General features: G+C 39.2%; 1 protein-coding gene across 4 annotated transcripts; it reads right to left on the bottom strand.

The window, feature by feature from the left end:
- Positions 1 to 516: 516 nt before the first annotated feature.
- Positions 517 to 25,289, bottom strand: kdm4ab (lysine (K)-specific demethylase 4A, genome duplicate b). 4 transcript variants are annotated; one of them, XM_042497220.1, is made up of 23 exons: positions 25,151 to 25,289; positions 22,645 to 22,806; positions 22,133 to 22,308; positions 21,856 to 21,970; positions 21,513 to 21,706; positions 20,214 to 20,263; positions 20,019 to 20,122; positions 19,782 to 19,919; positions 19,368 to 19,594; positions 18,353 to 18,519; positions 17,541 to 18,199; positions 16,384 to 16,491; positions 16,069 to 16,180; positions 15,727 to 15,902; positions 14,372 to 14,585; positions 12,962 to 13,041; positions 10,651 to 10,706; positions 7,660 to 7,768; positions 6,506 to 6,697; positions 4,028 to 4,198; positions 3,755 to 3,874; positions 2,101 to 2,193; positions 517 to 1,944 (listed from the first exon to the last, which is right to left on the bottom strand). In XM_042497220.1, the coding sequence occupies exons 2-23, from the start codon at positions 22,783 to 22,785 to the stop codon at positions 1,807 to 1,809; spliced, it is 3,540 nt and encodes a 1,179-aa protein (XP_042353154.1). In that variant the 5' UTR covers positions 22,786 to 22,806; positions 25,151 to 25,289; the 3' UTR covers positions 517 to 1,806. The 4 variants fall into 4 exon arrangements, with proteins under 4 accessions (XP_042353154.1, XP_042353155.1, XP_042353156.1 ...); XM_042497221.1 differs by having other exon boundaries at positions 16,069 to 16,177; XM_042497222.1 differs by lacking the exon at positions 16,384 to 16,491.
- Positions 25,290 to 25,961: the final 672 nt, after the last annotated feature.

Raw genomic sequence — 25,961 nt, 5'->3', positions numbered from 1 at the left:
GTGAAAATTAAAAATCAATAAAAATATTTAAAAAAACAAAAAAACAAAAACATGACAGCACACCTTCATCACTAAAAATATTACTCCATTTCCATTGCAGCATTGTAACTGCCAAAGCTGGAGCAAAATAGGGAAGGCAACAAAACTGCTGTTATATTGTTCATTTTGATATATATGGCAGATGTAATTTTGATACATTTTTGGAAGAGGATGAGAAGAATGGGTTGTTTGGATATTTCACAAGCAAATTATCAAACAAAACCTCACGATAGTTTGTTTTTTGCAGCCGTTATAATACAGACTGTTGAAGATTTAACTCAAGCGAGACGATTTCTGAGCTTATTGAAACTTCCGTTTATACAGCAGGGGACAGAAGCCACGAAATGAGTTCAGCTAAAAAGGTGTCTGCACGTCACATCCTCCCGAGAACACACTTCTCTCCACACAAATTCACAATTTTAAAAGCAGAAACAAAAGGACCAACATGAAAGAAAACTTGCTAAAGTCTCAATATTATCCTCTTACTGCTGTTTATTTGGGATCAAACTAGAACCTGGTTACAATGTTCACCTCTAGAGCTAGCTTTTATCAGAAACACACACAAAAAAATCTAATCTGAGTGGAGGCCATGTGTCAACAAAATGGTAAATGTCCTGTGGCAGGAGGTAAAAAATAAGTGCTTTTTGCTTAGAGAGCCAGATCGGCATTCACACCCTCCAAACGCCACACAGGACAAGCGAGTCTCAAAATTTAAACAGGATGTCTGAAAACCTATCTATTTAATAAATATAAATACATCTTGGGTTTTCTACAGATTGTGAAAAGGACATGACAAAAATAGTTTTGTTTTCAAACTCAATGCACTCGCATAAATAAAGTGTAATAACATTAATTAATTACAATTGTTATAATAAACCATAAGCTTTAGAAAAACTAATGTACGCTTGGCCCTTTGAAATGTAAGGCTCGGGCCTTTCAAACATGTCTAGTTTTCTTCTATCTTCACAGTAGACGCACGTTGAATAACCTATGACGGGAAATAATTATGATGCACATAATACGATGCGTGGAGTGATAAGTAGAATCTAAAGATGTGTCAAAAGGTGACCTTGAGATATTGTTTCATGTCTTTGGGGTTACAACTTCACGCAGTACTTTATGAATTTGTTTCTGCGATCAACACCTGATCGTCTCCAAGTTCTGCCTCACTTCATGAGTGAAAAACTGATTAATGCTTCCTTTCAAACCTCATTCCCAAAAATGTTTCTTCACTGCAAAATATTATGATAAATAGTTATGAAAACAATATAAATCCGCCAGTCAAGAGCAAAACGTCATTTATAGAAGAAACTGGTAGAAAAAATGTCCATTGTGTAATGTGAAACGGTTTCTTGACAGCTGCTAGATATGGTGGTAGAAAAATAAAAAATAAATCTTGCCCCAGTTAGATAGTCCAACCTTTTCTGTATTTAATAATTCATTGATGGCTTCTTCCTGAGAAAAAAAAGAGAAAAATAATGAAATGGAGGAAGAAAACATAATCTACAGAGAGTGATGGGAAACGCAGGTCAAAGAACATAGTTCAATGCACACAAGAGTCATTTAAAGTCCCAGCCGTAGTTTATAAATACGTAGCCTGACAGCCCGTGGAGGAAGAAAAGGAGGTGGAAGGAGTGGTTGGTCGTTCCTATCAGCAGTGGCCAGATCGAGAAACAAAGATCTGAAGCTGAATCTCTCTGTGGTGATTTGGTGAGGTGAAAGAGGAAAGGTGGAAAGCAGGAGGAGAGAGGAAACATAAAATGGACATCACTCCATGATGGCTCGGTAAATGACGGGCTCGATGTAGTCTTCTCTGTATCGAGAGTTGATGACCCGCTGCCTTTTGGAGTTCTGCTTGACGTCGTCCTGTGAGAAGAGCTCGAAACGCATGTCTGACGCCACCGACTGAGGAGCAAACATCAGAAACAGAAATCAGTGCACGGAGGTGCTAGATCTTAAATGAAGAACATGTGTTAAAAATCACACCTCACACTCATCATGACACGTTTTCTATGCAAAACAGGTTCAGAGACTCTGTTAAAACGCAGGATTATACGTTACCAGTCGTGACTTGACTCTCTTGGGCAGATCCTCGTCTAGAGTGTAAATGTCTTCCCGCTTGACACTGATTTGTGATCCGTCCTCAAACTCCACCTGAACACGCACGCACGCACGCACAGTGAAACCTCTAATATACATGCGCACAGAAATTCCTTTCACAAACATGTATGTTCATGAATGCTGTGCAGCGTTACAGCATCATACAGCCATGTCACCACTGTACTCACATGCTGCAGTAAATGCCTTATGGAATTAGTAAAAGGTAACTTAGTTTTTTTCCAGCCTGGACTCTATTACACCATGTTCTTTGTGTCTAAGTGACTAATGGAGACAATTTTAAATTGTTCAAGTACTGAGTGAGACAGGCTGCAAAGTAATCACTCAGGTCATGTTCACTCTGGCAATGTACGTCAAATAAGAGTGCTTGTTTTACCACTGACAGGGCCAGACTGTTATTTTAAGTGCTTTAAGTATACACATCATGGAACAGATCCCAACAGAGTTAGAACTTTTTGTTAAGAGCAAAATCCAATTTGTTTAACTCCAAAATCACCTTAGCCAAACACGACAGATTCCATTTAAATAAATGGTAATTTTAGCATGTATGGAGCAAGCACATTTACACATCTAACTGGGTGAGTTAAGGGTTTATTTGAACCAAAGCAGAGTCAGTTGGGTTTCTGTCAACTTTGACTGAAGTGTGTTTTATGATGATAAAATTACTGCTTATTTACATGGAGTTTGGTGTGTTTAGCAATTTTGGAGATGTTTCTGGTTAAACAAAACGGATTTCACAAAAAGGTCTATCTTTGTGTATTTAGCTCATGAGATCATAGCAGATCCACTGCACCCCCTTTGGTCTAAATATGCACTCTTGCCTTCAGGGCTCAGGTACAGCGTGCCCTGGATGCCGACTAAAAGAGGCATAACATCATTTATCCCCTGCAGTGTTTTATGATTTTATTATTTTATTATTTATTTTTTTTTATTTTTTTTTACATGTTTTTAAGCTATGTGTTGTTGTTGATGTGTTTTAATACTCTTCTATACTCATTTTTGCAAAGCAAATTCCCCTTGGGGCAATAAAGGTTTCATTTATGCATGGAAGGGATTTTTTTCAGAAGTTACCAGACACTTGAAATATTAACCTGAGCCTCTCAGAAACAAAAACAAGTGCTCTTAGTGACAGTGCAAACATGCTCCATGAGGTTCACTAATGCCTGTTTTGCCCTCTCGCTTAATACTGGACCAGTGTCAAAATGTTTGTTTCCATTAGCCACAGAAATATGGGCAAATAGGGTCCAAGTTGAAAACTACCAACCGTAAAATAATAATATGCTGGCAGTGGTGTCATGTCATCATTTCTCTCTAACTGACCACCAAACATTAACTGCATAATAAAGCCAACCAGAAGAAAGCACTTCACTGTAAGATATCACATATTGATGAGCAAGCAGCAAGTTTATCCATTTTTAATGAGCCCCAACATTTTTACTTTTCACCACATAAGACCACCCACATTTTGAGGCTGAGAAACACAGTCCTCTCATGTGGTGTGAACAAACTGAGTAAGCCTCCTGGATACAATCTATGCATGTCAGTGCCGGTGAGACAGAAACGAGAGACACAGATAAGAAAGAGGGTGGGGGCTTACCAGGTACATGGGGATGGAGTGCGACGCCATAAACTTGGCTCCATATATCAACCCATCTGTCCATCGCACTTGAACAGCGTCACCTTCGGCGGGTGGACCCAGCCGTACGCAGTCACGGTTCTGAAAGAGCAAACACTGCAATCAGGCTGTGCATTTGTTGAGGAAACTTAAATCACATCAGCTTATATCTGCCGCCTCAGTCTCACTAACTTCATCCATTAACGTTTTTTTAACAGGTCAGAGTTAATAATGGTTAAAAGCAATTCTATTAACCTGGATATCTTCTGGGAAGAGGTTGTCGCTGTAGGACCCGTCGTCGAAAACCACCTCGTAGAAGGTAGCCGTGGTCAGTTCCACCACTTCGCTGTGGTAGTAACGGCAGTTTCTGGATTTACAGATCACCTTCTGCCCGACTGTCAGCTCACGCATGGAGGCCTTGTTGCGCTGAGACAGAAGCTGAGCGTTAATCTTGAAAGCTTATCACTTGCCAGCGCTAACAGCCACACTAAAGATAAGTGTTTGTAGCGCAAAAAAAACAGCACTACTCTATAACAGATAACACAGCTTCAATTACTGTTGTGACTGAACAATATTTGGTCAGTAATGTTTACACATGAAATTATACTGCTCCCTGCTTTTTGGTACAATAAAACATAAACATCACAGCTGAGGACTTAAGCAAACAACGACAGACTTTATACACACAGCTTAAGATCGCAAAAAGAAACCTTCACATCAAGTTCATTTGCACTGAGTGAACATTAATTTGGTCGCTGTACGTCTCTTGACGGGAACAAACAGATGTCTGTCTGCTCAAATTAGTGAATCAAAGCAGCACGAACATGCATAAAAGTAAGAATCCCTGTGGCTGTGTGAGTTTTTTTTAAAAGTCATAACTATTACTGAGCAGCATGGCTGACTAAACCTCTGCTTGAAGTTAAGATGCTAGGCCAATTAGTCTATAAAAACCCTCTCTGTAAATAATCTACAGTAACACAGAGAGATCTTAGCACCACGTTATGTGCATTTATCCATCTTATGGAAGGGGGAAAGATTTATGTTCCACTTATGGAGTAGTATTTAATTCTGGAGAAAAACAGATGATTGTTGAGTCCTATTTGCTTTGGGTTGGTGGTCGTCTGTATTTGATGACCTGGGAATGAGAATCAACTAATTACTAATAACTAATCAACTGTACATTATATTTTAAATTCAGAAATGCACAAAAACAAATAACAAAGTCCTTAACAGGGGAGTAGTGTAAACCAGTGTCAGTATGACAGTGTAAATGATTTAACTGTCATGAACACAAACAGCTGGAGAACATTGTTTATGTTACAACCTTGTTGCATAATCAGCAAAACCTCTGACATACTTGAGGTCGCAGAAACATTTTAGAAGTTTCTGAAATCTGATCCAGAGAGCATGTTACGCAGTCACACTCAGCCAGACACCAAATTATATGAAGCTAGGTATGAATCCCTGCTTAGGCCTGATTATTTATGCCACATTCCTGCTGAAATTTTCTTCCTGATTTTTTTTTTTTTTGCTTTGTAAAAAAATAAGATAAAATAAATATTTGCATAAATTGACCCTGTTCCATCTCGAAAGTTGTTATTTTTTTGAACAGCCATCTTAATGTAACTGCTATCTATGAATACATCCTCAGATCTATATACCCAAAATGATAAAAATCAACATTTTCGGTCAGACTCAAATCTAACTTTACAGGCAGAAGGAAGATCGGAACTTAAAGTCATTTTTGGAAGTATTTCAACAAACTAATTAATTTGCAGTGCAAGCTATATAACATCAAACGTGTGTGTCACTGCTCATCTGTACAGTCTCTGCAGTGCAGAAAGAAAGGCTGACCCTAACCTCTACCTTATTTTTTTGCTTGGCGTTTTTTTTTCAGGACACAATACTTGTATTTTTTTTTTTGCAAGTACCTCGATAAGAATTTTATACAAATAACTGAGTATGTAAATTCCCATCCTTACTTCCTCCTGAGGAATCACTGAACTCTGATTCCATGGAAGGACGCTTTCTTTAAAAGGAGGAACTGGGAAAAACTATGTTTTTTTCAACATTGATGCCATTTGTGTAACAGAGTAACATAGGAGCATCCAAAGGCAATCGAAACACATGGGCTCCCAAAAAAGATTTCATGGCAGAAAAAGAGCACTCTCTTGAATGAAGTTAGAGTAAACATGTCTTTTTCATCTTATTTTTTTTAACAGATCAGTTCTACAAACAGAGGCAGTATTTGTATTAAATAGTCATTCCCTACTGAATTATCAGCCTCCTCTCAGCTGAACAACCTAATCCAAACGGAGCAGTGAGATCAGACGTGGAGCAACAAGTGGGTGTGTATCATGTGACTGGCTTTTTGTTTCCACTTGCCAGAATTGCTCAAGTATAAGAAATACTTTTTACAGTAAGATGTTAGGAAAAATGTTTGTACTGAGTATGTAACTTAAAGTATGTAAACTGATTTTCTTTTTTTATATAGTTGTGCCGTTATTAAATGTGGTCCCGTTTACTCCAATTCATCAGGAATTTTGTTTTTGAAGTCTTCATTTTACCATCGAGGCTTGAGAGAACAACAGACTTTTTCACAAATCCAGCATAACACATAGTGAGTAAAAAAAAAACTAGACATAGCTTTGCAAAATAACTTTTGTAGAAATTAAGTGGCCTTTTTTCACCTAAATCATTACTAATAGCCTGACTTTGTTTCCGCTGGGTTACCTCAGGTATGATGGGTGCTTTGTGTCTGTGGCAGGTGATGAAGACTATGAACGGCCAGTCGTCTGGATGCATCAGGATACCAACTGCCTGAGCGCAGGTGGGATGAAACGCTGTTGAGCAGCGCCCATGGGAGCACTGCACACAGCAGCCGTTCACCTCCCTCTTCATCCGTTTCCTGCAGTACGCACACTTCTACCAGAGTGACAAAGACAGGGGCGCGGGGGGGGGGGGCAGTTTGGGTCAAGAGGAAAAGTTGCGAGTGGCGGGGTAAAGTAAAGGAAGTACAGGGGAAGGAAAGGAGGAGAAAGGAAACAAGCCAAGTGGAGAGGATGAGAGGGCGAAAGATTTTTTTAAGTCATAAAAGGGATTAAAATGCAGGCAGACCCAGACATGAACTGGAACGTCGATATGTGGCGAAGGAAATTACACAACTTCCTTTGGATAATCTAATGGGGTTCTGACATCATATGCACCTATTTAGAAGTAGATCTATTGAGAAAACTCCTTTGAGATCAAGAGCTATAACAATAGAGACAAGGCCAACTATTGTGAAGTTCAGCAGGTTTTCTATGTATGACTACGTGACTCATAAAAAACACTGAAGCATTTACTGTCAGTTTTGCTCATTATTTTTGAAGAAAAACCCCTAAGTGTTGTGTATTAAGGTGACTTCCTCCTTCTTATTCAGATGTGGTCACTCCGTCACAGCTCTGTTACGCAGTTGAAACAGCGTTTATTATTCAAAAACATCCGGGGACCAGAGTGAGAAGTGAAACAGAGCCACAGCAGTTTCACTGTGGTGAAATGTGCGTCCTCTGTTGGAACCACAAGCAGATGCCATCAGCGTACAACTCCGTTTACCAAGGATCCAATCTGTTTGTGGGTCAAATGTACTTGGCAGTTAAAAAATAGACCTGACTCATAACGCTATGAATAAGTAGATTGGCATCATGGTAAGAGTGAGATAAAAACCAACAAAAGTTAGTCACAGCAAAGAGGAAGGGAAACTACGGTTTGATTTCCGGATTCTGACACATTAAATCAACAAATATTTAAGCCTTAATGCCTACAGCTACGAAACATGTCTCCTAATCTGAATCACTGTGGTGAGAACAACACGTACAGCAGCACGCTGTGACCCGAGTGAGTCTTACCAGTTTGAACCGGGGCAGTGGGATTGCAGAGAGGTCGATGGGGCCTCGCTCAGTGACGTTGACAAAGCGAGCTTCCAGCACAGTGATGGCACACAGCACATGCACCCACCTGCGTCAAAGACAAACATGAAGCAGACATAGGACAAACAACTCAATGTCCAGGGTTGTTACTAGAAATGTCAGAGCAATGAGCTTTCACATTTAACTAGGCAACATTATCTTATCATGTTATTACTATATAAATATATCCCCAAGAAAAATATGACAACTACTGCTAAATGTGCTTTTATAAATAAAGGAACAAAACATACAATATGGGACCGGAAAATAAACAGATATAAATACATTAATTTAAGGATGAAATTACTGATGAATCTTGTGATCAATTAAAAATTAATAAGTGAAACAAAAATATCCACATATGGAACTGTTATTTGAACAAACAAGGTTTTAATGTGAGCATGAGATATGATTCTTTATTTTGAAAAGAGTAGTTTGACAAAAAAAATAATAATGTTCACACACTTGCTTTTTCTAGAGCTTTCAACTGCATCTCACACAGTTCCTCATCCTTGGTGGTTTGTGTTTGCTCGATTTTCACAGTGACATCACCGTGACAGATTAATATGAGGTATATATGTATGGAGACGACCATCTCTGTGATATCTGAGCAAATTAGTTTTACATGCACACTAATAATCCACTAATTTTCAGAATATGATAATATTCTCAATCTAATGTAATTGAATTAATTAATATAATTTTCGGTTTGGATTTTTCGAATTGAGCCTTTCTCCAGACGCGGCATTTTCTGATGAAGACGTGAGATGTACCGATATTATTCAGGTTTTAGGAGCATTTCTTGGACATGTGTGCAGCCCATTCAGAATGTGCATCTCAAATGGAGTTTTTAACGTGGGATGCTTTGCGACACACAGCCTCTTCCCTGTTTACAGTCAGCTCTGTGCGTTGTCATGTACACAAACCAACTAGCCAACAGTTTGCTGTGGCAGAGACATAAGTCCAAATGGAAAGCCCACATTTCTGGTTGGAAGGAAATGCATCTCCTTGTAGACATTATAAAAGACATGGATATCAAAAGGTTTTTAGATAAATGCAAATGTGTGCGCACAGTCAGAGAATTCTGCCACTGGGTGGAAAACTTTGAAAGAAATACTATTCTGACGGAAAGAAGTCTTTCCAATATTCCACATTTTGGTGTGATAAATGACATGTTAATCAGAGTATGCAAGGCTGCATGTACTCATTGTCATCAGCCATGTAATCAGCTTAGCAGGGAATACTGTCTTTTTTGGTATAAAGGGGGGAAATGAAGTGCAGGTAAATGTAGTCAATGAGATGCAGTTAAAGGCTCCAAAAAAGCTACTAAGAAGACCTTAAATTTAGATTTTTTTTCTAAATGCTTTTAAAAGGAGCAGAAACCAAACACTGTGGTTTAAAATAACCAATAACTGTGGATTAAAAAGAATATACATAGTTTTACTTTTTCCAGGGGATTTCATGTTGTATTGAAATTCACGTGTTTACTAACTGGTTATGTGAACACCAACTATTTGACATCCAGCACATTAAAAATAATGTTTATTATGGTCCGTTCTGTAGAAACCCATTCATAAAAGAGGATACCGTTTGCTAAATGGGTGATATAGTGGATAAGTCTACAAAAAACAGCAAGACCAAAACTTCCGCACTGTCGTAAGCTGAAATATTTGTTGAACGGCAAACCATTGCTGCTGTCTGTAGGCGTTTCCTGCCATTTACACTGACATTCACTTGCTGTGCTCTACACTGAGTGATAAAGTGTAACCACAGGCTGAGGGTGTGCAACAACCATACGCACTTACATCTGCTGTGTGTCTGTGTGTTCATGTCTGCATTTTAAAAGTGCATTTAGCTGGAGGGGCTTGGTCTACCAGATGACTTTCAGCAGTAACAGACTGAAGAAAGGAGCAGACTTACTGTGGTCAAAGGACAGTGAGTGGTTGACATGGGTCTGTTGTGCACCAACCAGTCTGACTTACTGTACCTGAGCTGTTTTGTTAACATCACAAATCCTTCTTCAGCACATTTTTTTTTTTGCCTTCTCAAGTTTATGACTGTAGCCATGAACACATTCTAATTAAAAGGAGCAGGATCATATTTTCTTTAAAAAACAAACAAACAAAAAAAAAAAAACTCTTCAGCTCACTGGGTAAGCTGAAGAGGGTTTAATATCGTCTGCTTATCAAAGATCCCATGATCTTTAAGAAGACACATTTTAACATGCTAGAAAACACTACATGTTCAGTGGTGCCCTCATGCTGTGCTGGTGGGTGTAACTGGAAATTCGGACCAATAACCACCTTACTCTCTGTTTGAATGTTCTTAATTAGGGACCGGGGCGTCATTACAGAAACATGTTTGCACTACTGGTCTTATCTTAACTCGTCAGTCCTCATCATTTTTTACTGGCTGATTCAGCATGCTGAACTGGCGTAGGATAAGGCAGAGCCAATTGGTGTGTGAAATGACTCAGTCAGTTAAGGTCATGAGAGGGGAAACAGAAGTGAGACAAGTGAACCGTTTAAGTCAAGAGCAAGTGAGATGAAAACAAATGTGATATATTAGGTAAGATCCTTTTTGTAGCCAATGAGCTCTTTAGCAGAAACGGTTCAGAATTGTTTGTGATATATTTCGCTGGAGCATGGTAAATATCATTTGTTATTTTATCATCAGGTTATGTTGTTAATGTGCTAACTGGCTATCTAGAATCTTGAATCCTTCCAGTTTCTCTTTTTGAGAATACCAAAAAGTTGTTGTAATACCAAAAATCCCTAAATTTCAGTTTATGTAATAAGGTCCTAGCTCAGGTTACCATGACCACTTTACATATATGATACAACTTCACAGTTGAGTAGTTTCTATAAAGCAGCTTCTGGGCCATAAAATAAAACTCTATTGTGGCAGTAATATTGTGTTGGTATTACTCACTTGTCATTGTTGGCTCTCTGCAGAGCGCCCCCCCTCAGGGAACACAGACAGCAGTCCTGCAGGAAGAAACACACAACATGTTATTTATTTGAAAACTAACAGCAACTGACGGGTTTATCTTTATCTCATCCAAAAACTGATGTTTATCTCATCCAAAAACTGATGTTATGAGGTTCTACTGAGTATTATTTATAGGTTAAAGTGGGAATAACTTCTTCTCCTTTGCTGGATAACATGGACAGGTATCACCTATATAAATCTCAATCTGTTGCTAATCCTTTGTTTCTCCCAAATCCACTGTGTACCCAGTATGGCAGCTGTCAGAAACACCCAACTGTACTTTTTTAAAACCTTCTCAAATACGACACTGCAGAGCCAGAGTGGCACTCATTAATAAACAGAAGCTGACAGGTTCAGTTAGAAGGACACTGGCAGAGATTGAAGTGAACAGAGCGTATCTGATAAAAAAAAAAAAAGTCCCTTTTCCTCTGTATCATCAAAGTTCACCTCACCTCTAAAGTGCTGCTGTTCACAGAAAACTTTCATGTTGTTCATGGATGATTCAGACCTTCCTGCCACAACAGATCTAGTCTGACACACCTCTCTCGTAAGATATTACACAAGCCATGATAAAAAATAAAAAAAAAAACAGAAAATATTACAGTATACCCTCTAAATAAAGTCAACTGACTCAGGGAAAATAACCTGACGGGGGCATCCAGAACCCCACTGTAGATCTAAGCTGAGCAGATAATTTCAGGAATGGCTAAAATGCCTTTGAGAGAGTCCACACAGGATTCTGTGTTTCAATATTTCTATAAAATAAAGGAATTATTAATATACATAAGTAAGAAAAAAAGAGAAGCCTTCATCCTCCTCATAACTGAAACAGTGTGAAGCCACAGGGGTGTCACAATGAATTACAGAGGGAAGCATTGCCCACTGGTGGTCAAAGGTGTTTGTGCCAAATTCAGGTCACATTCTCAGCATGCTTCTCAACAATCTATTGTTCTGAGCTGAAAGCAACGGAAATTTACAGGTAAATCTTACAAACAAATTCCCTGAACATTAATACACAAAGGAAGGGAACACTCTCACTGTGTCAGAACAAAGGAAGTGGTTTCGCAGAAAGCAAAGCTTATTTATTGTGCCAAAAGCTTTTGTGGTTTTCAGCTGTATCAAAGATAACTTTGAGGTGCTGCTGTGGTTTATACATATATGCACGTGTATTTTTGTTGAATCCACTTAAGAGGAATTATAGAGCTGCAGTGAAACAAAGACATGGTGATACTCCCAATAGTAAAGTTAAACTTGTGTTATTACATAGAAATACAATGAGAGTAGAATGGACATTTCCATTCAAACCAACAGCAGGATGTTCAGAGCGACAGCTATTTCTATGTACCTTTGCCATTACAGCCTTTGTAGAGAACCAGCAAAGAGAGTTTTCACGGTCACGACTAAATGAGCAGAGGACTAGCAGGTTTTAAAAATAAACAATCTGTTTCTATTAAAATATTACTATTACTTCCTTTCTCTTTTTTGCCTGCCATCATTTGCATGTTTCATGACCCATGATGTGATGTTACTGTAGCTGCCTCTGAAGTAACAGTGAGCTGCTTATCAATGGACATCTGACACACCCAAACAAAACCAACTGCGTATGCAAAGGCCTTAAAAACAGGCCAAAAATGAGTCTGAGGTGTGGGCTGTCACCATAACAACTGACAACAACTGCAATATAAACAGTTTGATGTCCTTTCTATTCATTTCTTTTCTGTGGTTATTACATATTGTGGACAGTAACTGTCAAGCATGGGCACTGGTCTGCCGTCTGAGGACGTGAGCTGTGAGTACAGCTGTTTCTTCAGTATTAAACTTTTAATGTCACATCATGTCCCACCATGAGGTTTTTATACTGAGCTGTTCCTGGACCAACACTGTTTTCACTATTTAGCACGTTTAATCGGAAAAACAATCACCTGCAGACACAACGCATTGGTGTTGTTGTAGTCGTTATAGTTTGTTTATCTGACAATTGCTGTATAGCACACAATGAATTTCCGAAAGGTCAAATAAATCATCTAGATTCTCTCACTGTGCTTACTGTTGATCAGAATTGGTGGTGCTGGACCTCCTCACAGTGACATCGCCTTGTTGGTGTTATTGAACAGTCACTAAATGTTCTATTATACATGGCGACCTGTTAACAGGTTTCGACAAGCCTATTTCTGTTTTTTTAGGTCTGTTATCAGTATGATGGGTGACACGGATACGAAATAATCTGCCACAGGTAGCCAAATGGACTAACCTCGGTGATGGCATCAGCTTCACAGCGGGCACACAGCCAGTCATCAAGCTCTGCCTCATCCCCAGATACGCCATAGCAACCTAAAAAGAAACAGAAAAGAACATGTCACACATTCACCTCTCACGTGCCTCATCTAACAGCACAGTTATTCATCATATATTGCTATTTTTCAGGAAATAGTCAAAAACCTTTCTTAAAAAAATACATAGGCTGCATGCTGTAGTTGTATTCCGCATACAAGTTATTATTGTATGAGAACATGAATGTTATCTGTGTAAACATTCAAATCATAGATAACAAAGACCATCTGAGGCCAAAACATTGTGGCATGCAAATATAAAATAAAAGAGGAACTGGAAATGAGAGCAGGAGAGCACTGAGTGCAGACTTTACTTTTTCAAGTGCTTAATTTAGGGCTGTGACAGTGGAGGAATTTCCCCTGTGGTGATTAAGGGTGGCATAACACCGAGATATGCAGCACTACTGCCATTTTGTGTGTGTGTGTTGTTTTTTAAATTATTTAAATAAGCTTTATTGAACAGCTATTTTTAGATAGAGATGACACAGTTTTAAAACTAATTAATAGCTATTTATTGTTAATTGCAAAACACAGAAGTTCACTGAACTTACTATGGGGTGCAGCGCTTTTTCAACGTTTGGCTGCAGCTGGTATTCTGGATATGATACAGAATATCCACTTAAAGTACAAATGTCAGATCGCCAATCAGAAAAAAGGGGCAATAGCGCAACGCTCAGCACAGAATAGACACACAGCACCTCGTCAGGCTGCTGGCATTTGAAGCAGAGTGTTAAAAAAGTAAAGACAGCGGAAGTGGCAGTTGCTTCCCATCCCGTGTGGTTGCTTTTTCAATAGCACTGTATTTCAATATAGTAGTTATTGCAACAGCCCTAGCTTGATAGCCAGCACCCACAACATATTGGTGGATGTGTGTCCAAATATTTTCATATTTCAGAATGGAACAAATGTGAAGACTATAAAACAACCAACCCAAGCAACACCTAAAAAAAAGAATGGAAAACAAAAAACAGCAAAAATAATAAAATAATAAAATGGCTGAACCATTAGCACTCCATTCAACAAAATAATTCATATCAGAAAGCCTCTGTGTGTAAATGCTGTGTAAGAGCTCTTGGTGCTGCTGGCTGAATAATTTAGTGTAGCACAGGTGTATCTGCATCTTCATCCATCATCCACTGATGGTCTTGGTGGCTGTTTTTGACCTAACTGTGTGTAACAGTGGTTTTAAGAATAACCGCTGAGCGGTGGTTTCTTAAAGAGTAAAAAACAATATGAATGTTCAGTCTGACATGTTTAATTTAAACCCCCCGAAGTGTTCCTGCCAATACACACTTGAATGGATACCTGTTCATCGAAGAAAAGGGGCTTACTTGTGTGTACACGGACGCAGCACTGAGTACAGCTGACCAGCCGGCTGGTGCCGTCCTCTGCTACATGAGGGTTAGACAGCTGTCCCTCCCCATTTTCATTCGCCTTGCTAGACTGGGTGTTGAAACACATTTCAGGGATGAGTGGCTTTGACCACTGGCGGCCCCCTGGACGGTTCACCAACATCACACTGGAGCTGCCAGTACTGGACTCAGACTGGAGGAGAAAAAAAAAGTGCAAAGGCTCGTCATATGGTTATCTGATGGATCCATCCTTACTTAGAAAAGCTGAGACACATTCAAATCTGTTATGTCTGTTAATGTTAAAGCATCAACAACTACGTTGATGACTTAACATGACTTAAATGTTACAGTGGCCAATGAGTTATTTGTACCACTTAAAAACAGGACAGTTCACTCCTTAATAAAATAATACATATTTTATCTCTTACCTGTAATGTGATTTATATATTTGGGCTGTTTTAGTGCGAGTTTCAGTGTTGGATATCATATTAGATGTCATAGAGATGTCATCTCTTCAATATAACAAAACTAGATGGCACTTGCACAGAAGGAAGTGTACATCTACTCATAGATGAGAGGCTGGTGCTCATGACAGCACAAGATGCAAACATTAATGGCATCCTTCTTGGTTGAGCTGCAACATTAACTACTTCAGTGGTGCTAGGAGAGCTGGCAGCAGGTGTGCACTTCCTTCTGTGCAGTGATATGAAGGGTGTAATTCAGTAGCGAGAAATAGTTCCTACATGAAACCCTCTTTCTCCCCCTTCCATGCTTAATCTGTCCTATCAATAACTCGGCAGCTAACACCAACACAATCTAGACTGATAAATAATGCTTCAGGTTAGAGGAAAAATATGTATTTTTGAATTTGGGTTGAATTGTCCCTTTAGTAATAGGTCGACCAGTTACACATCCAGCATATACAAAACATATATTTAGAGTTATATATTAGTTTTCTATATATTAACATTTGACTCTTCAGTAGCTTGTCAGCTACAGGTCAGTGGAATAATATGCATTTTTTGATTTTGGGGTTAAATGTCTCTACTTTGGCAAAAATGCTTACTCTACAATAGATATTATACAACATACATAGACAACATACTTAAAAAAAAAATTCCATGTTTAACTTGAGCTTTGATATCATTCAAAAAGTATTTTCTGGTCCCAGTTCTAATGGCCATCAATATTCACAAACCAATTCACCACTCAGTCCATCACAGTATTTTCTCTGAAATACCTTTACTTTCATCTGCTTCAGAGTTGGTTTGTCATGATGATTATTCATTTAATGCTAATAACAATGGCTGTCCATGTAATATAGCAGTTGTCACCTGATGGTAGGTGTGGAAGAGCAGGCAGATGGAGCAGTAGGGGGGCTGCTGGCCCATGCGCTTGTTGTACTCTCTCTCTGCCTGAGGGTTATATGGCCGACACTGCCACAGCTGGGTTAGCGGCTTGGCCCACTCCTCTTTCTCTTCTCGCTCAAACTCCATATCAAAGTACATATCTACGGATAGGATTGTCGTATGAAAGAAGAAGATGGAGGTGGAAGCATTGGATTTTAGAAAAAAAGGGGTGGAGAGATAAGAAAAGAGATTTTAACCATTATAAGATATATGTTGGCACCACACAACACACACTACATTATGCAGATGGTCTGAATGACTGCGTACCATCGTCACTGTGCACCTCTCTAATTAGAGGGTGATGACGCGGCAGATTACAGAGCTGTGCCTGCTGCTTCTTCACAACAGACTTGCAGTATGACTGCTCTTCTGACACCTGCTGGAAAAGGACATGTATAGCAAGACAAAAATTCAAAACACGAATTATACTGTATCTGTGGCAATGAACATAATATCCAATAACGTGAAGATTCCCAATTATGAGACATGTTGGGAGCTCTGTACTGGTATGCATACATTTCCAGATAAGCACCAGGTCCATAGATCCCTTTGGGAATTTGATCAGAGCTGGTAAGTACTTACATGATGATTAAGAGCGATCACCACCTTCTCATCGTGGACTGGTTTCATGACAGGAAGGGAGTCATTCTGGATGATAATGGCACTATCCTCAAGTGGGCATTGTTTACTCTGTAGTTTGAACAGCATGAGTGACATTGGACATTCAGGGCCGACTTTGGAAATTATGCCACAGATAGTGCATTCTGCCACACCACCGAGATGTGTTAGTAGAATTAGTAATAATGCCGAGCATGAAGAGATTAGTATGCAAACGCCATGCAAGGAAAATGCACCAGTACAGAGCCACCAAAAAGTCTCATTGCTTTTTTTCCCCATTAGCACCTACATGCACAATAGAGTTAATAAGCAAAAACAACTTTAGGAGCTTTAAATGTAAGAGTGACTACAAGTGGTTTTGGATAAGTTGGTATTAGTAAGATAATTTGGATTTTTTGAAGTGGGGTTGCATGAGGCACTTATCCATAGGGAGTGTATTACCTACAGTGGATGGTGGTCAGTGCGACCCCATTTTGGAGACACAGACAGGAGTGTGTTTAAGCCAACAGAGCCAAGCAATGTACTGCTGTCGACAGGGGCAGCTCCAAAACTTATTTCAGCCACCTAAAAAAGTGCTTCCTTGATAAAAATGGACACAATATTGAGAATATTTTCAGAGCTAGGGCTAAGAGAGAGATAAGTAGGCAAATGGAAGTTTTGAGGTTGAGAAAATGTAGCGCCAAAGGAAAGGGCTGTCTGACAGCAAGATAAAGCAAATATAGTGCAAATATTCTAAATATAGCGTCCAGTTAAACTGTTATTGATTTTTTAGGTTGGCTGTTGTTAAAGTGAATAAATCATGTTTTGCTGTTGCCCCTGTCCACAGCATTGCATTGCTTATCTTCTGTGGTGGCACCATCGTCTGCTTGTCTAAACTGAGAGCTTGTCGACCAACATCTATTGTAGGAAAAACACTTATTTTGGATAAGTACATCATACAATCCCACTTCAAAAAATCTGAACTATCCCTATGAGTTAATAGAAAAGACAATGCATGCAGCATAGAGTATAATCTGCACTCAAACATGCATTTGCCGCAATGTGCAGGGAGAAAACAGCGTGTCATTGCATGTTCTGATAAAAAATACTTCAGTAAGAAAAAACAAAAAACAGACCCAGACCTTTCGCTTGTTGTTCTTAGGAGACTCAATCTCGTCGAGCTGTATTGGAGTTTCAGAGGGATCAAACTCGCTGGTGGGCTCAAGTTTCTCCAGCTCAGCTTGAGGCTCTACAGACATTGCTATTTCAGGTTTTTCCTCCTTTTGGTCATGCTCAACAAGACTCGGCGCTTCTGATTGATTCGGTGCTGCTTCGGTAAAAACAATCTTGGATTCTGGCTGTGGCTCCCTTATTTCACAGCTTGGTGCCTGAGGCAAGGACTGAACCTGTGTGTGTGATGGCGTACAGGTTTTGAGCTGGAGATGACGGGGTTGATGCTCTCTGGCGTAGCTGTGGACTTGCAGCTGTGTGTGAGGCTGCTGCTGCTTTTCTAGAGTGTAGCTGTGCACTTGGAGAGTGTCTTTTGGACTCAGAGTCCTGTGGAAGAGCAGGCTGGCTACCCCCATTTTGCGGGCAGGCTGAGCGACGGCTCCCGTCCACGTTGGTGTCGCTGAAACTGACAGATGTCCATTTCTGTGCTGGGACTGAGATGAGATTGCAGGTGCGCGAGTCTTTGTATAATGTGGGGGACGGCTCACATCATTGTTACTTTGGGTCAAGCTCCTGTGAAATGGATCCAATAAAGTGAGCTTGGTTGGTGTTACAACCAACTTTGGTGGGCCTGTAAATCAAATCAGAGGTCTCCGTTTAGGAAGCGAGGATGGAAAATGCACTTTTCATCACCATAAAGCTACTGTTATTAGCCTATAACCTATTAACCTATTATTAAAGGTTTAGGTGCCATAAAGGAAACACAATGCACAGGTGATAATACCTTTGGTTCTCTTGCCATCCTGTGATGTATGACGTGGAGGTATGAGGCTCAGCCTGGGACGCTTCCCATACTGCTCCATGTCTTCTTCATCTTCATCCTTGGGAACAACCTCTTCAGGCACCTCCAGACACACTCTGTGTCTCTTGGTCTCTATCCTCTGTGTGGTGCTGAGGACCAAACAGAAACAAAGGCAGAGAATTGAAACAGGAGACATTTGTTTTTCAAGCCCCCCCTCCCCAATAACTACTTGAGTATTACACTTTAAATATGAATGCGGAGTCTGGCTTTGAAGAAAGCATAGTTTCCCATCTGAAGGGGCTGTTGGATTGGGATGTACTAAGCTTGCAACTGGATAGATGAGTCTTGGTTTATATTGCACAAATCGTGGAAAGTTTTTTAACTGATGTTTTGATCTAGTTTTGCCGTTTTAAAAGCGGACCCCATGACTGCATTTGCTTAAGAAGTTTTCTGTTTTTGATTCTTTATTCAAGCAAATGTATGTGAGAAAAACAAAATGAACACAATAGTAAAGTAACTGATAAACATATGGTCATTTTGGGGTGAAATATTTGTTTGAGACTAGAATTCAATACAATACAAAAGCCACAGCTTTATAAATGACCACAGTGATTGACTGAGTGCCCTTTAGCAAGGCACTAAAACTGCTGCTAAAAAGCTTTTCGATGGCCAACAGTGAAGGCTGAGGCTGTGCTGAAGAGCATTCGGCTTCAGTCATGTCTAAGTAGCTCAGTGTGGTGTAGGGTATTCCTGGGAAAGTGTGTTAGCATATCCTGTTAATTATAACTATTAATAAATAACAATTAGTGATTTGTTTTGTCTAAAATAATTATTACTGCTTTACTGTAACTGTATCCTTAATCTAATAATTACTGGCCCTGTATATTCTACAGTAAGAAGAGTAACTAAGTACCTAGGCATGTATTGTATCATATAAACTTATTCAACAAAAACAGAGAAACACAAGACAATTTTATTTTTGTAGTAAATGGCCCACCTCTTGCGCTCTCCGTCCTCCCCACAGTTCTCCATGGAGTTACTGTTACTGCTGCTGGTGATGTCATTGAAGGACTCTCCCAGGAACTCCCTCGCCTCTGGGGTGGGGCGTGTGTGGTCAATGGGTGCCACATCTCGCCCTGCCAGCCACTGCTCATAGCGCTCTGGCTGGAATTTCCTCACAAATACATCCATGGAAATTTTCACCATGTCTTTACGGCACGAGCACTAAAGGGAAGAAGAGCAAAAACAAAACCTGTGATTCAAATGGCAAATGTTACAGGTGATATTGTTGCATGGACATCTATACAGTGAGAGTTGATTATATGAATGTTTAAATTCTTCCTAGCAAAAATACATTTTCATTTAAATTAGGTCAAGTACGGTTTTCTATGCTGTCATTTGGCAGACTCACCAAAACTGCTTGCTTGCCATATTCAATCCATCTCTCTGTGGCAAAGTTGGTGGATTCTGCACAGTTAAAACCGTGGTTGAAACCAGCGTGGTAGGCATAGGGGAAAGTTACCATGAACTCACCAGCCTCCTGAGTAATCTAAAGAAGAGGAAATAAAATAATTTATAACTGCAGATTACGTATTTGGCTTGTTCAGTGGGTATGAAGAAAAGAAACAAACAAACAGCCTGCTCATACCTTTTCAAACGGAATGCCATACTTTTTCAGTATAGAGGGAGAGATGAGAGTCATCTTGTGCCTCAAAAAAGCCTCACAATTTTGGGAACTACCAGGAAAGAACCCTGGAAGAGAGAACACACAAATATTACAGTCCATGATAGTCAACAGTCGTATACTTTATACACCAACAGAAAATATTTAGTTGTCTTTTACCTTTAGCCAAACGCTCCAGTCTTTTCCCATGCTCTGGAGGAACACAGTACCTGCACATAATCAAATAAGTCGTCTTAGTCACAGTAAGATGAAATTATGCATTTATTTATGTACTATGCAGTGTGTTGTCAGGTTACGTAGCATTACTACATTTAAAAAACAGAGTTGAAATTTCCCAACTATCCAAAAGATTTTTCTGGATCTACATTTTTTCCATTTCAAGGTTTCAAACTCCAATGTATAGACTCCTTTGTAAATCATTTCAGACCTTATTTAAGATCTGAGTAAAACCTCAGAAAACTTGCTTCGACCTATTGTGGCCATCAGTCCACACTCCTACACAGACAGCTGAACAATGTTCCACTCTCAAACATTTCTGCTCAAAGAGTCAATTAAACTGACAGTGCTATCTATACTATTTCCCATTACCATTTTGAATACATAATATTATTGTCCCCCTTTATTTTTTTTAGGAGTTTGAGTTAGATATTTTAATTTTCAAGGCTTCACAGATAGAAACAACAAACAAAGCCATGAAGATTTTTCTTGTGAAGCAAAGATGGCTGTTTACACAGCATCATTCATAAATGTTTAGACAAGCTTAATATTGGTTATCTGGGATGCAATCAAAGGATAATGCCACATTTCCATTCAAACTAATTTGGTTGCTATGTCTGGAGTCGGTTCAGTTTGAAGGCGCTTAGGGTGGAGCTGGTTCACGGGCCGTGACATACAGGTGCTGAGGCAGCTTTGCTATGGAGTGTGCATACAGTCGGACGCCACGCTTCTAGCCTTGCTTTTGACAAAATTAAACTTGTTCTGGCTCTCTCTCTCTCACACACACAGTAAACTTTTTTGCTGTGCTGGCTGCCTGCTCCAAAATCCATAAAAAACATTTTGCTTGTATGATCAATTTGTTTTTAGAAATTCTGAATCTAATATTTTTGGGGGAAAAAATACACTCAATAGTTTGGAAACAGAACATTTCTTTTCCAGACTCATTGTCCATACATAACAAGACCTGACGATAAGTTAATTCTGGGACAGGACCACCTGCTCCATCAATGGCACAATGTCACTAGTCAACTTTTCTGTGTGAGAGGGCCCTTATTTTTGTAAATGACACCCATTTCCATGTGGAAAAAAAGATTGTGTATTAACATTCAGATCTAACAGCACATATTTATAGCTGTGAATCCTCTGTGTTTCATTCAGGAGTGGGGAATCAATATCATAACAGTTTCAGAATAACAATTACACAAGAATGTGCATTTGATCAAGAAAAGAACATGTCCTTACCATGACTTGGGCTCTCCAAAGTGCAAGTAATTGATACTGTAGAGGTCCATGTCCTCAGTGTGCCATGCAAAGGTGGTCTTCCACATGCCAAAATATAAGTACGGTGTATTAACTCCCTCAATAGTGATGCCGCTGTCACGTTCAACAGTATCCAAAATGGTGTCCAAATGGCAAATGTTCCATTCCTTGACTCCCTGAAAGAGTAGAGCAGATGATACAAAAATCAAAAAATGAGATTTGAAGCAGTGATAAACACCACTACCAGATATACAGACAGCAATCGGAAAATCGGGTGAAATTGAGGACGATTTCTTATAGCGACAAGCAAGAAATGTCAACTCACAGGGTCGTATAGAGATCCATTAACATCTGCACCATATATGGGAGGGTTAAATGTCACATTCTTCCAGTACTTCCTTTCCAGCTCCTCAAAATCATCGTAATGTGGACTACAGAACCTATAAAAAGGCATTAACAATTGTAATTAGTACCAACACTGTATATCAATTTTCACCATCAAGAGGTTAATTCACCTTACAGTATTCGATTTCAGATCTGACAGACTTTCTAATAACTGAAGAAAAAAATGACTGTAATGTTTTTATATCTGAACTTCTCACTTGTCACTGTTGGCAATCTTGCGAAACTCTCTCACGGTCATGGACTTCTTCTGAATGTTGTATTGTGTGAAAAGGCCCGACTGGCCCGTCACCACCTGCTGAATGGGTGCAGGGATCACCAAATCATCTATATCGTCATAAGAGCTCCTGGGCTTCCATTCCTTTGGTGGGACAATCTAGGAGGAGGAAAGAGGGCAGTGAGTTCATCGGTTTTCTTCACACTGTTTCATATCAAAATGATTCACCAGCAAAGCTCTGGACGTGTAAATGCATTTATTTATATGACACGCTGCTGTGAATATGTGTTCAACACATGAAGTGACCGAAGTTCAACAAGAGATGGTCTTGACTAAATATTTAAGGGAAAAAAAAGACATGAAGTGATCATATTGTCTGATAGCAGTCTGACGTGTTTCACTGATGATTGCACCATTGATAGTTCTAAATTTGCTCAACATTTTTGAATGCTATTAAATATGATCCCATAAAGATGGCAGAGTGTCAGTACTTACTTTAGCCAGGCCTGCTTTATGTGCTCCCTGGGACTCGACATATGCAATGTAGCGGCTGAAGTTTTTGAATTCCTCAGCAGTGGGGTAAAAAGTCATGATCCCCTTTGAACCATGATTTTGGGAAGCCACGTCTGACGCCATCCCGAAACTCAATGGTAGCTCCTGCAGATTGTAAATAGGGAAACAGTTATTCAATAATGTAATATATTGAGTTGATATATTTAGCCTTTTAAACCTGGACCCTATGTTTGACCCTCATGTGAATAACAAGTTGGTTTTTTTTTCATAAATTGGTCCAGTATTGCGTGAGAGAGCGGCAGCCAGCAGCTGCAAGACAGGTGCACCCCTTTTAAATTACATCCACTAAAAGGGCTTGCTTTTGCCACTGACAGTCTCAGATTGTTATTTTTAGTGTCTTACATTACGGAAAGGACCCAACAGAGAAATAAAACGTGTTTTCGTACCTTTGCTTGTTACAGTCTGTGTTTTGTCCAAGTCTCACTAAAGAGAAGTCTCGTTCTTAAATCTAACAAGAGGTAACAAGAGGTATTAAGAGTAGAAGAAAGGACTGCAGGTTGTGCTAAAGCGCATAAGGGTATTCAATTTCAATGTCAAGGCTGAATATCTGGCTGACTTTCACAATGTGAAAAAGTCTGACATTTCAGAATGAGTTTAGCAAAACTTGGATGCAGAACAGAACAGCAGAGGGTAGAGGAAAATGTTTCATTTATTGTTAGTATTCTTTTAATAATGATGAAAGAAGCTCATAATAATAATCTGAGGCAAAAAATGACAAAAAATAGCACTTTTGTAAGCTGACTGGTCACACCTGCCCTGAGTGGTTACACTCTAGCCACCGGTTGGAGGGATCGGTATAGTGCCTGATCAATGCATCCTTTGATTGATCAAGATCGGTAATTTTGAGCATGAGTCCCACTCGATGCTTTGATTTTGCCTCCTGTCACATAGTAAATGGGGAGCATGATTCGCTGCAGATATTCAGGTTTTATTGTATTGCTGCTACTCCATTAAGTAGAGAGTGACTTTTTTCATGTTCAACTTGTGTTGGTACACCACTTTAACTAAAACTGAAATTTTTGTTGTTCATTCAAGTTTCTGAGGAATTGGGAATTTTGAAATGTTGTCCTTATTGTACAGGGAAACATGTTTCCATACTGTGACAATAAACACTTTGTATCTTTGAATCTTATACCAATAATTTCTTTCTTTCCATAATGTTTTATGTTGTCCTTTATGAAGTCCACCTTCTTAAACCAGGGTACATCTTTTTTTTATCAGATGTTTTATTAGACATGTATTATTATAACAAATCCACATACTCTTAATTGATGTAACTTAGGTGTTGGTGTGTTGTCTATGTTGCTTTTGATGAGCTAAATAAGTGCCGGATTAATGTTTTGCATTACCATTGAGAAATTTCTTGCACAGCATATCATACTTTCTGTTAAATTCACTCAGTTCATGTATGTTTCCATTTTCATCTCTCAAGTGCACATTTGGCCATATATACTAATCAATACATTCTTTCATGAACATGGATTTTCCTTTTCTCAATATGGCTCTGTTGTTCCACAGTATGACATTGTGGGGGCTGAAATCATGTTAATAAATCATTATCCATTGTAACAAAACTCACAAAATAAGTTTAAAATGCCACAGTAGTATGTAACGTGTTTGTATAGGTCTCCTCACTATAGCGGGGGACTGTCTGCACAGGGCTGGAAAAGCTATAACCGCCCCTGATTGGTTAAACCCGCGTCTCTTTAATTCGGCCCCACTGAGGTAGCCCAACCAGCTAACATTAGCTCATGTGCTAATCTGCTAAAAGAACGTGAGCTAATTCTTATAACGAATGTGTAATGACACATAGCATAGCATTAGCTAGTCTGTTAGCATGAATCATTTCACATGCATTAAAATCCCGTTTGGTTTCGATTACACAAATACATTTACGTGCAAATTAACGGCTACTTCTTGAAGTGAACTTAACCTCTTGCTTTCATGATGTCAAGAGAGGAAGTAATATCACAAGACAGCTAACGTTAGCTAGCTAAATCTTGTTAACACCGTGATGGGATGGGACTATTTCCTGGATTACAGACAACCCCGGGACTGCGTTGCAGCCGATCAAGCCCGTTCGTAACGTTACAACACCGGCCGTTAGCAAACTTGGACAGAGCTGTCGTTAACGTCCTCGTGAAGCTTTGTAGGTTATTTTTTTTAAAAAAAAATAGCTAACTTCTACATAAGAGCGACGTTCAACAATTGTTTGAGTAAAGATCCGAAGACAAAACAAAGATGAAACTTTCATTCGCCAAGTCAGTTATATCTAGCGTTATTCCAGGAATTAGACTACACCCGACCCCTAGCATCGACATTAGCTGTAGAGCAGTTCCGGCTACTTTAGCCATCAGATTAGCATTGTGAGTTAAGAAGCTAACACTCAGGGACGGCCGTAACTCGACATGCACCAAACGTAACTTACCACCTCCTCTCAGTTGATTCAGATGTTACTCCTAAGCGTTGTAAATACCTCGTAATCAATGGAAACAGCAGTTGTGAACATGAGAGAAATAATACAGCTTGCTAACTAAGCCCCCTGTGAATAGACCACTATCCTCCATTACCACTTCTACGCATGCACACGCAACTCGGATTTTGTTTACCACAACACGCATGGGACACGCTCAGCCAATCAGAGGGCGGCGCTGATGGCTCGTCATGTGCTGGATAAAAACACGAGTTTGAATCTGGTGTTTTTGTAATGACTGTAAATGTTAAATTAATCAGCCGATATATTGTCTACTTTGGATTTTTATCATATAAGTGAAGAGCGTTTGTTGTTGTTTTTAAATATATGCATCAAGAAAACAACAAAAGAAAACAAGAAAACACTTCAACAAAAAGATGTCCAGACAGTTCAGAATAGATCTTTCTAACATGTTAGATTAATATGATATTAATGTCTCTACTCAACCATCAATTCTTACTGGTCACAAGGTAATCAGTTCACTACTTATTTTTAATATTTCTGATGCTGACCGAAATGATTAAAGCTTTAAAATAAATACATAAATATAGTACTACTACTACTACTACTACTACTACTACTACTACTGCTAATAATAACACTAATAATAATACATTTTATATACATACATTAATTTAAAAAATAAATAGCCTAAATTATGTAGAGATGGGAAGAGTGATTTTTTTAATGTTTAGAAAATAACGCGGTGCAACAAAAAGATGTCCACGCAGTTCCAAATTTATCTTTGTATTGACCCAAAAAAACT

The sequence above is a fragment of the Plectropomus leopardus genome, chromosome 12 (genome assembly GCF_008729295.1).
Source record: "Plectropomus leopardus isolate mb chromosome 12, YSFRI_Pleo_2.0, whole genome shotgun sequence".
In the NCBI taxonomy this organism is placed as follows: Eukaryota; Metazoa; Chordata; class Actinopteri; order Perciformes; family Serranidae; genus Plectropomus; species Plectropomus leopardus.
The sequence above is the reverse complement of the archived record's forward strand: the minus strand, read 5'-3'. Positions and strand labels throughout refer to the sequence as shown.

Bases quoted from the DNA above. Each gene is read 5' to 3' on its own strand.
- kdm4ab (XM_042497220.1), bottom strand. From the start codon at position 22,785: ATGGCGTCAGACGTGGCTTCCCAAAATCATGGTTCAAAGGGGATCATG. The intron at 10,707-12,961 runs GTTAGTCCATTT...TTCTTCCTGCAG, and splicing joins AAGCTGATGCCATCACCGAG to GACTGCTGTCTGTGTTCCCT. The intron at 2,194-3,754 runs GTAAGCCCCCAC...GTGCGTGTTCAG, and splicing joins ACTCCATCCCCATGTACCTG to GTGGAGTTTGAGGACGGATC.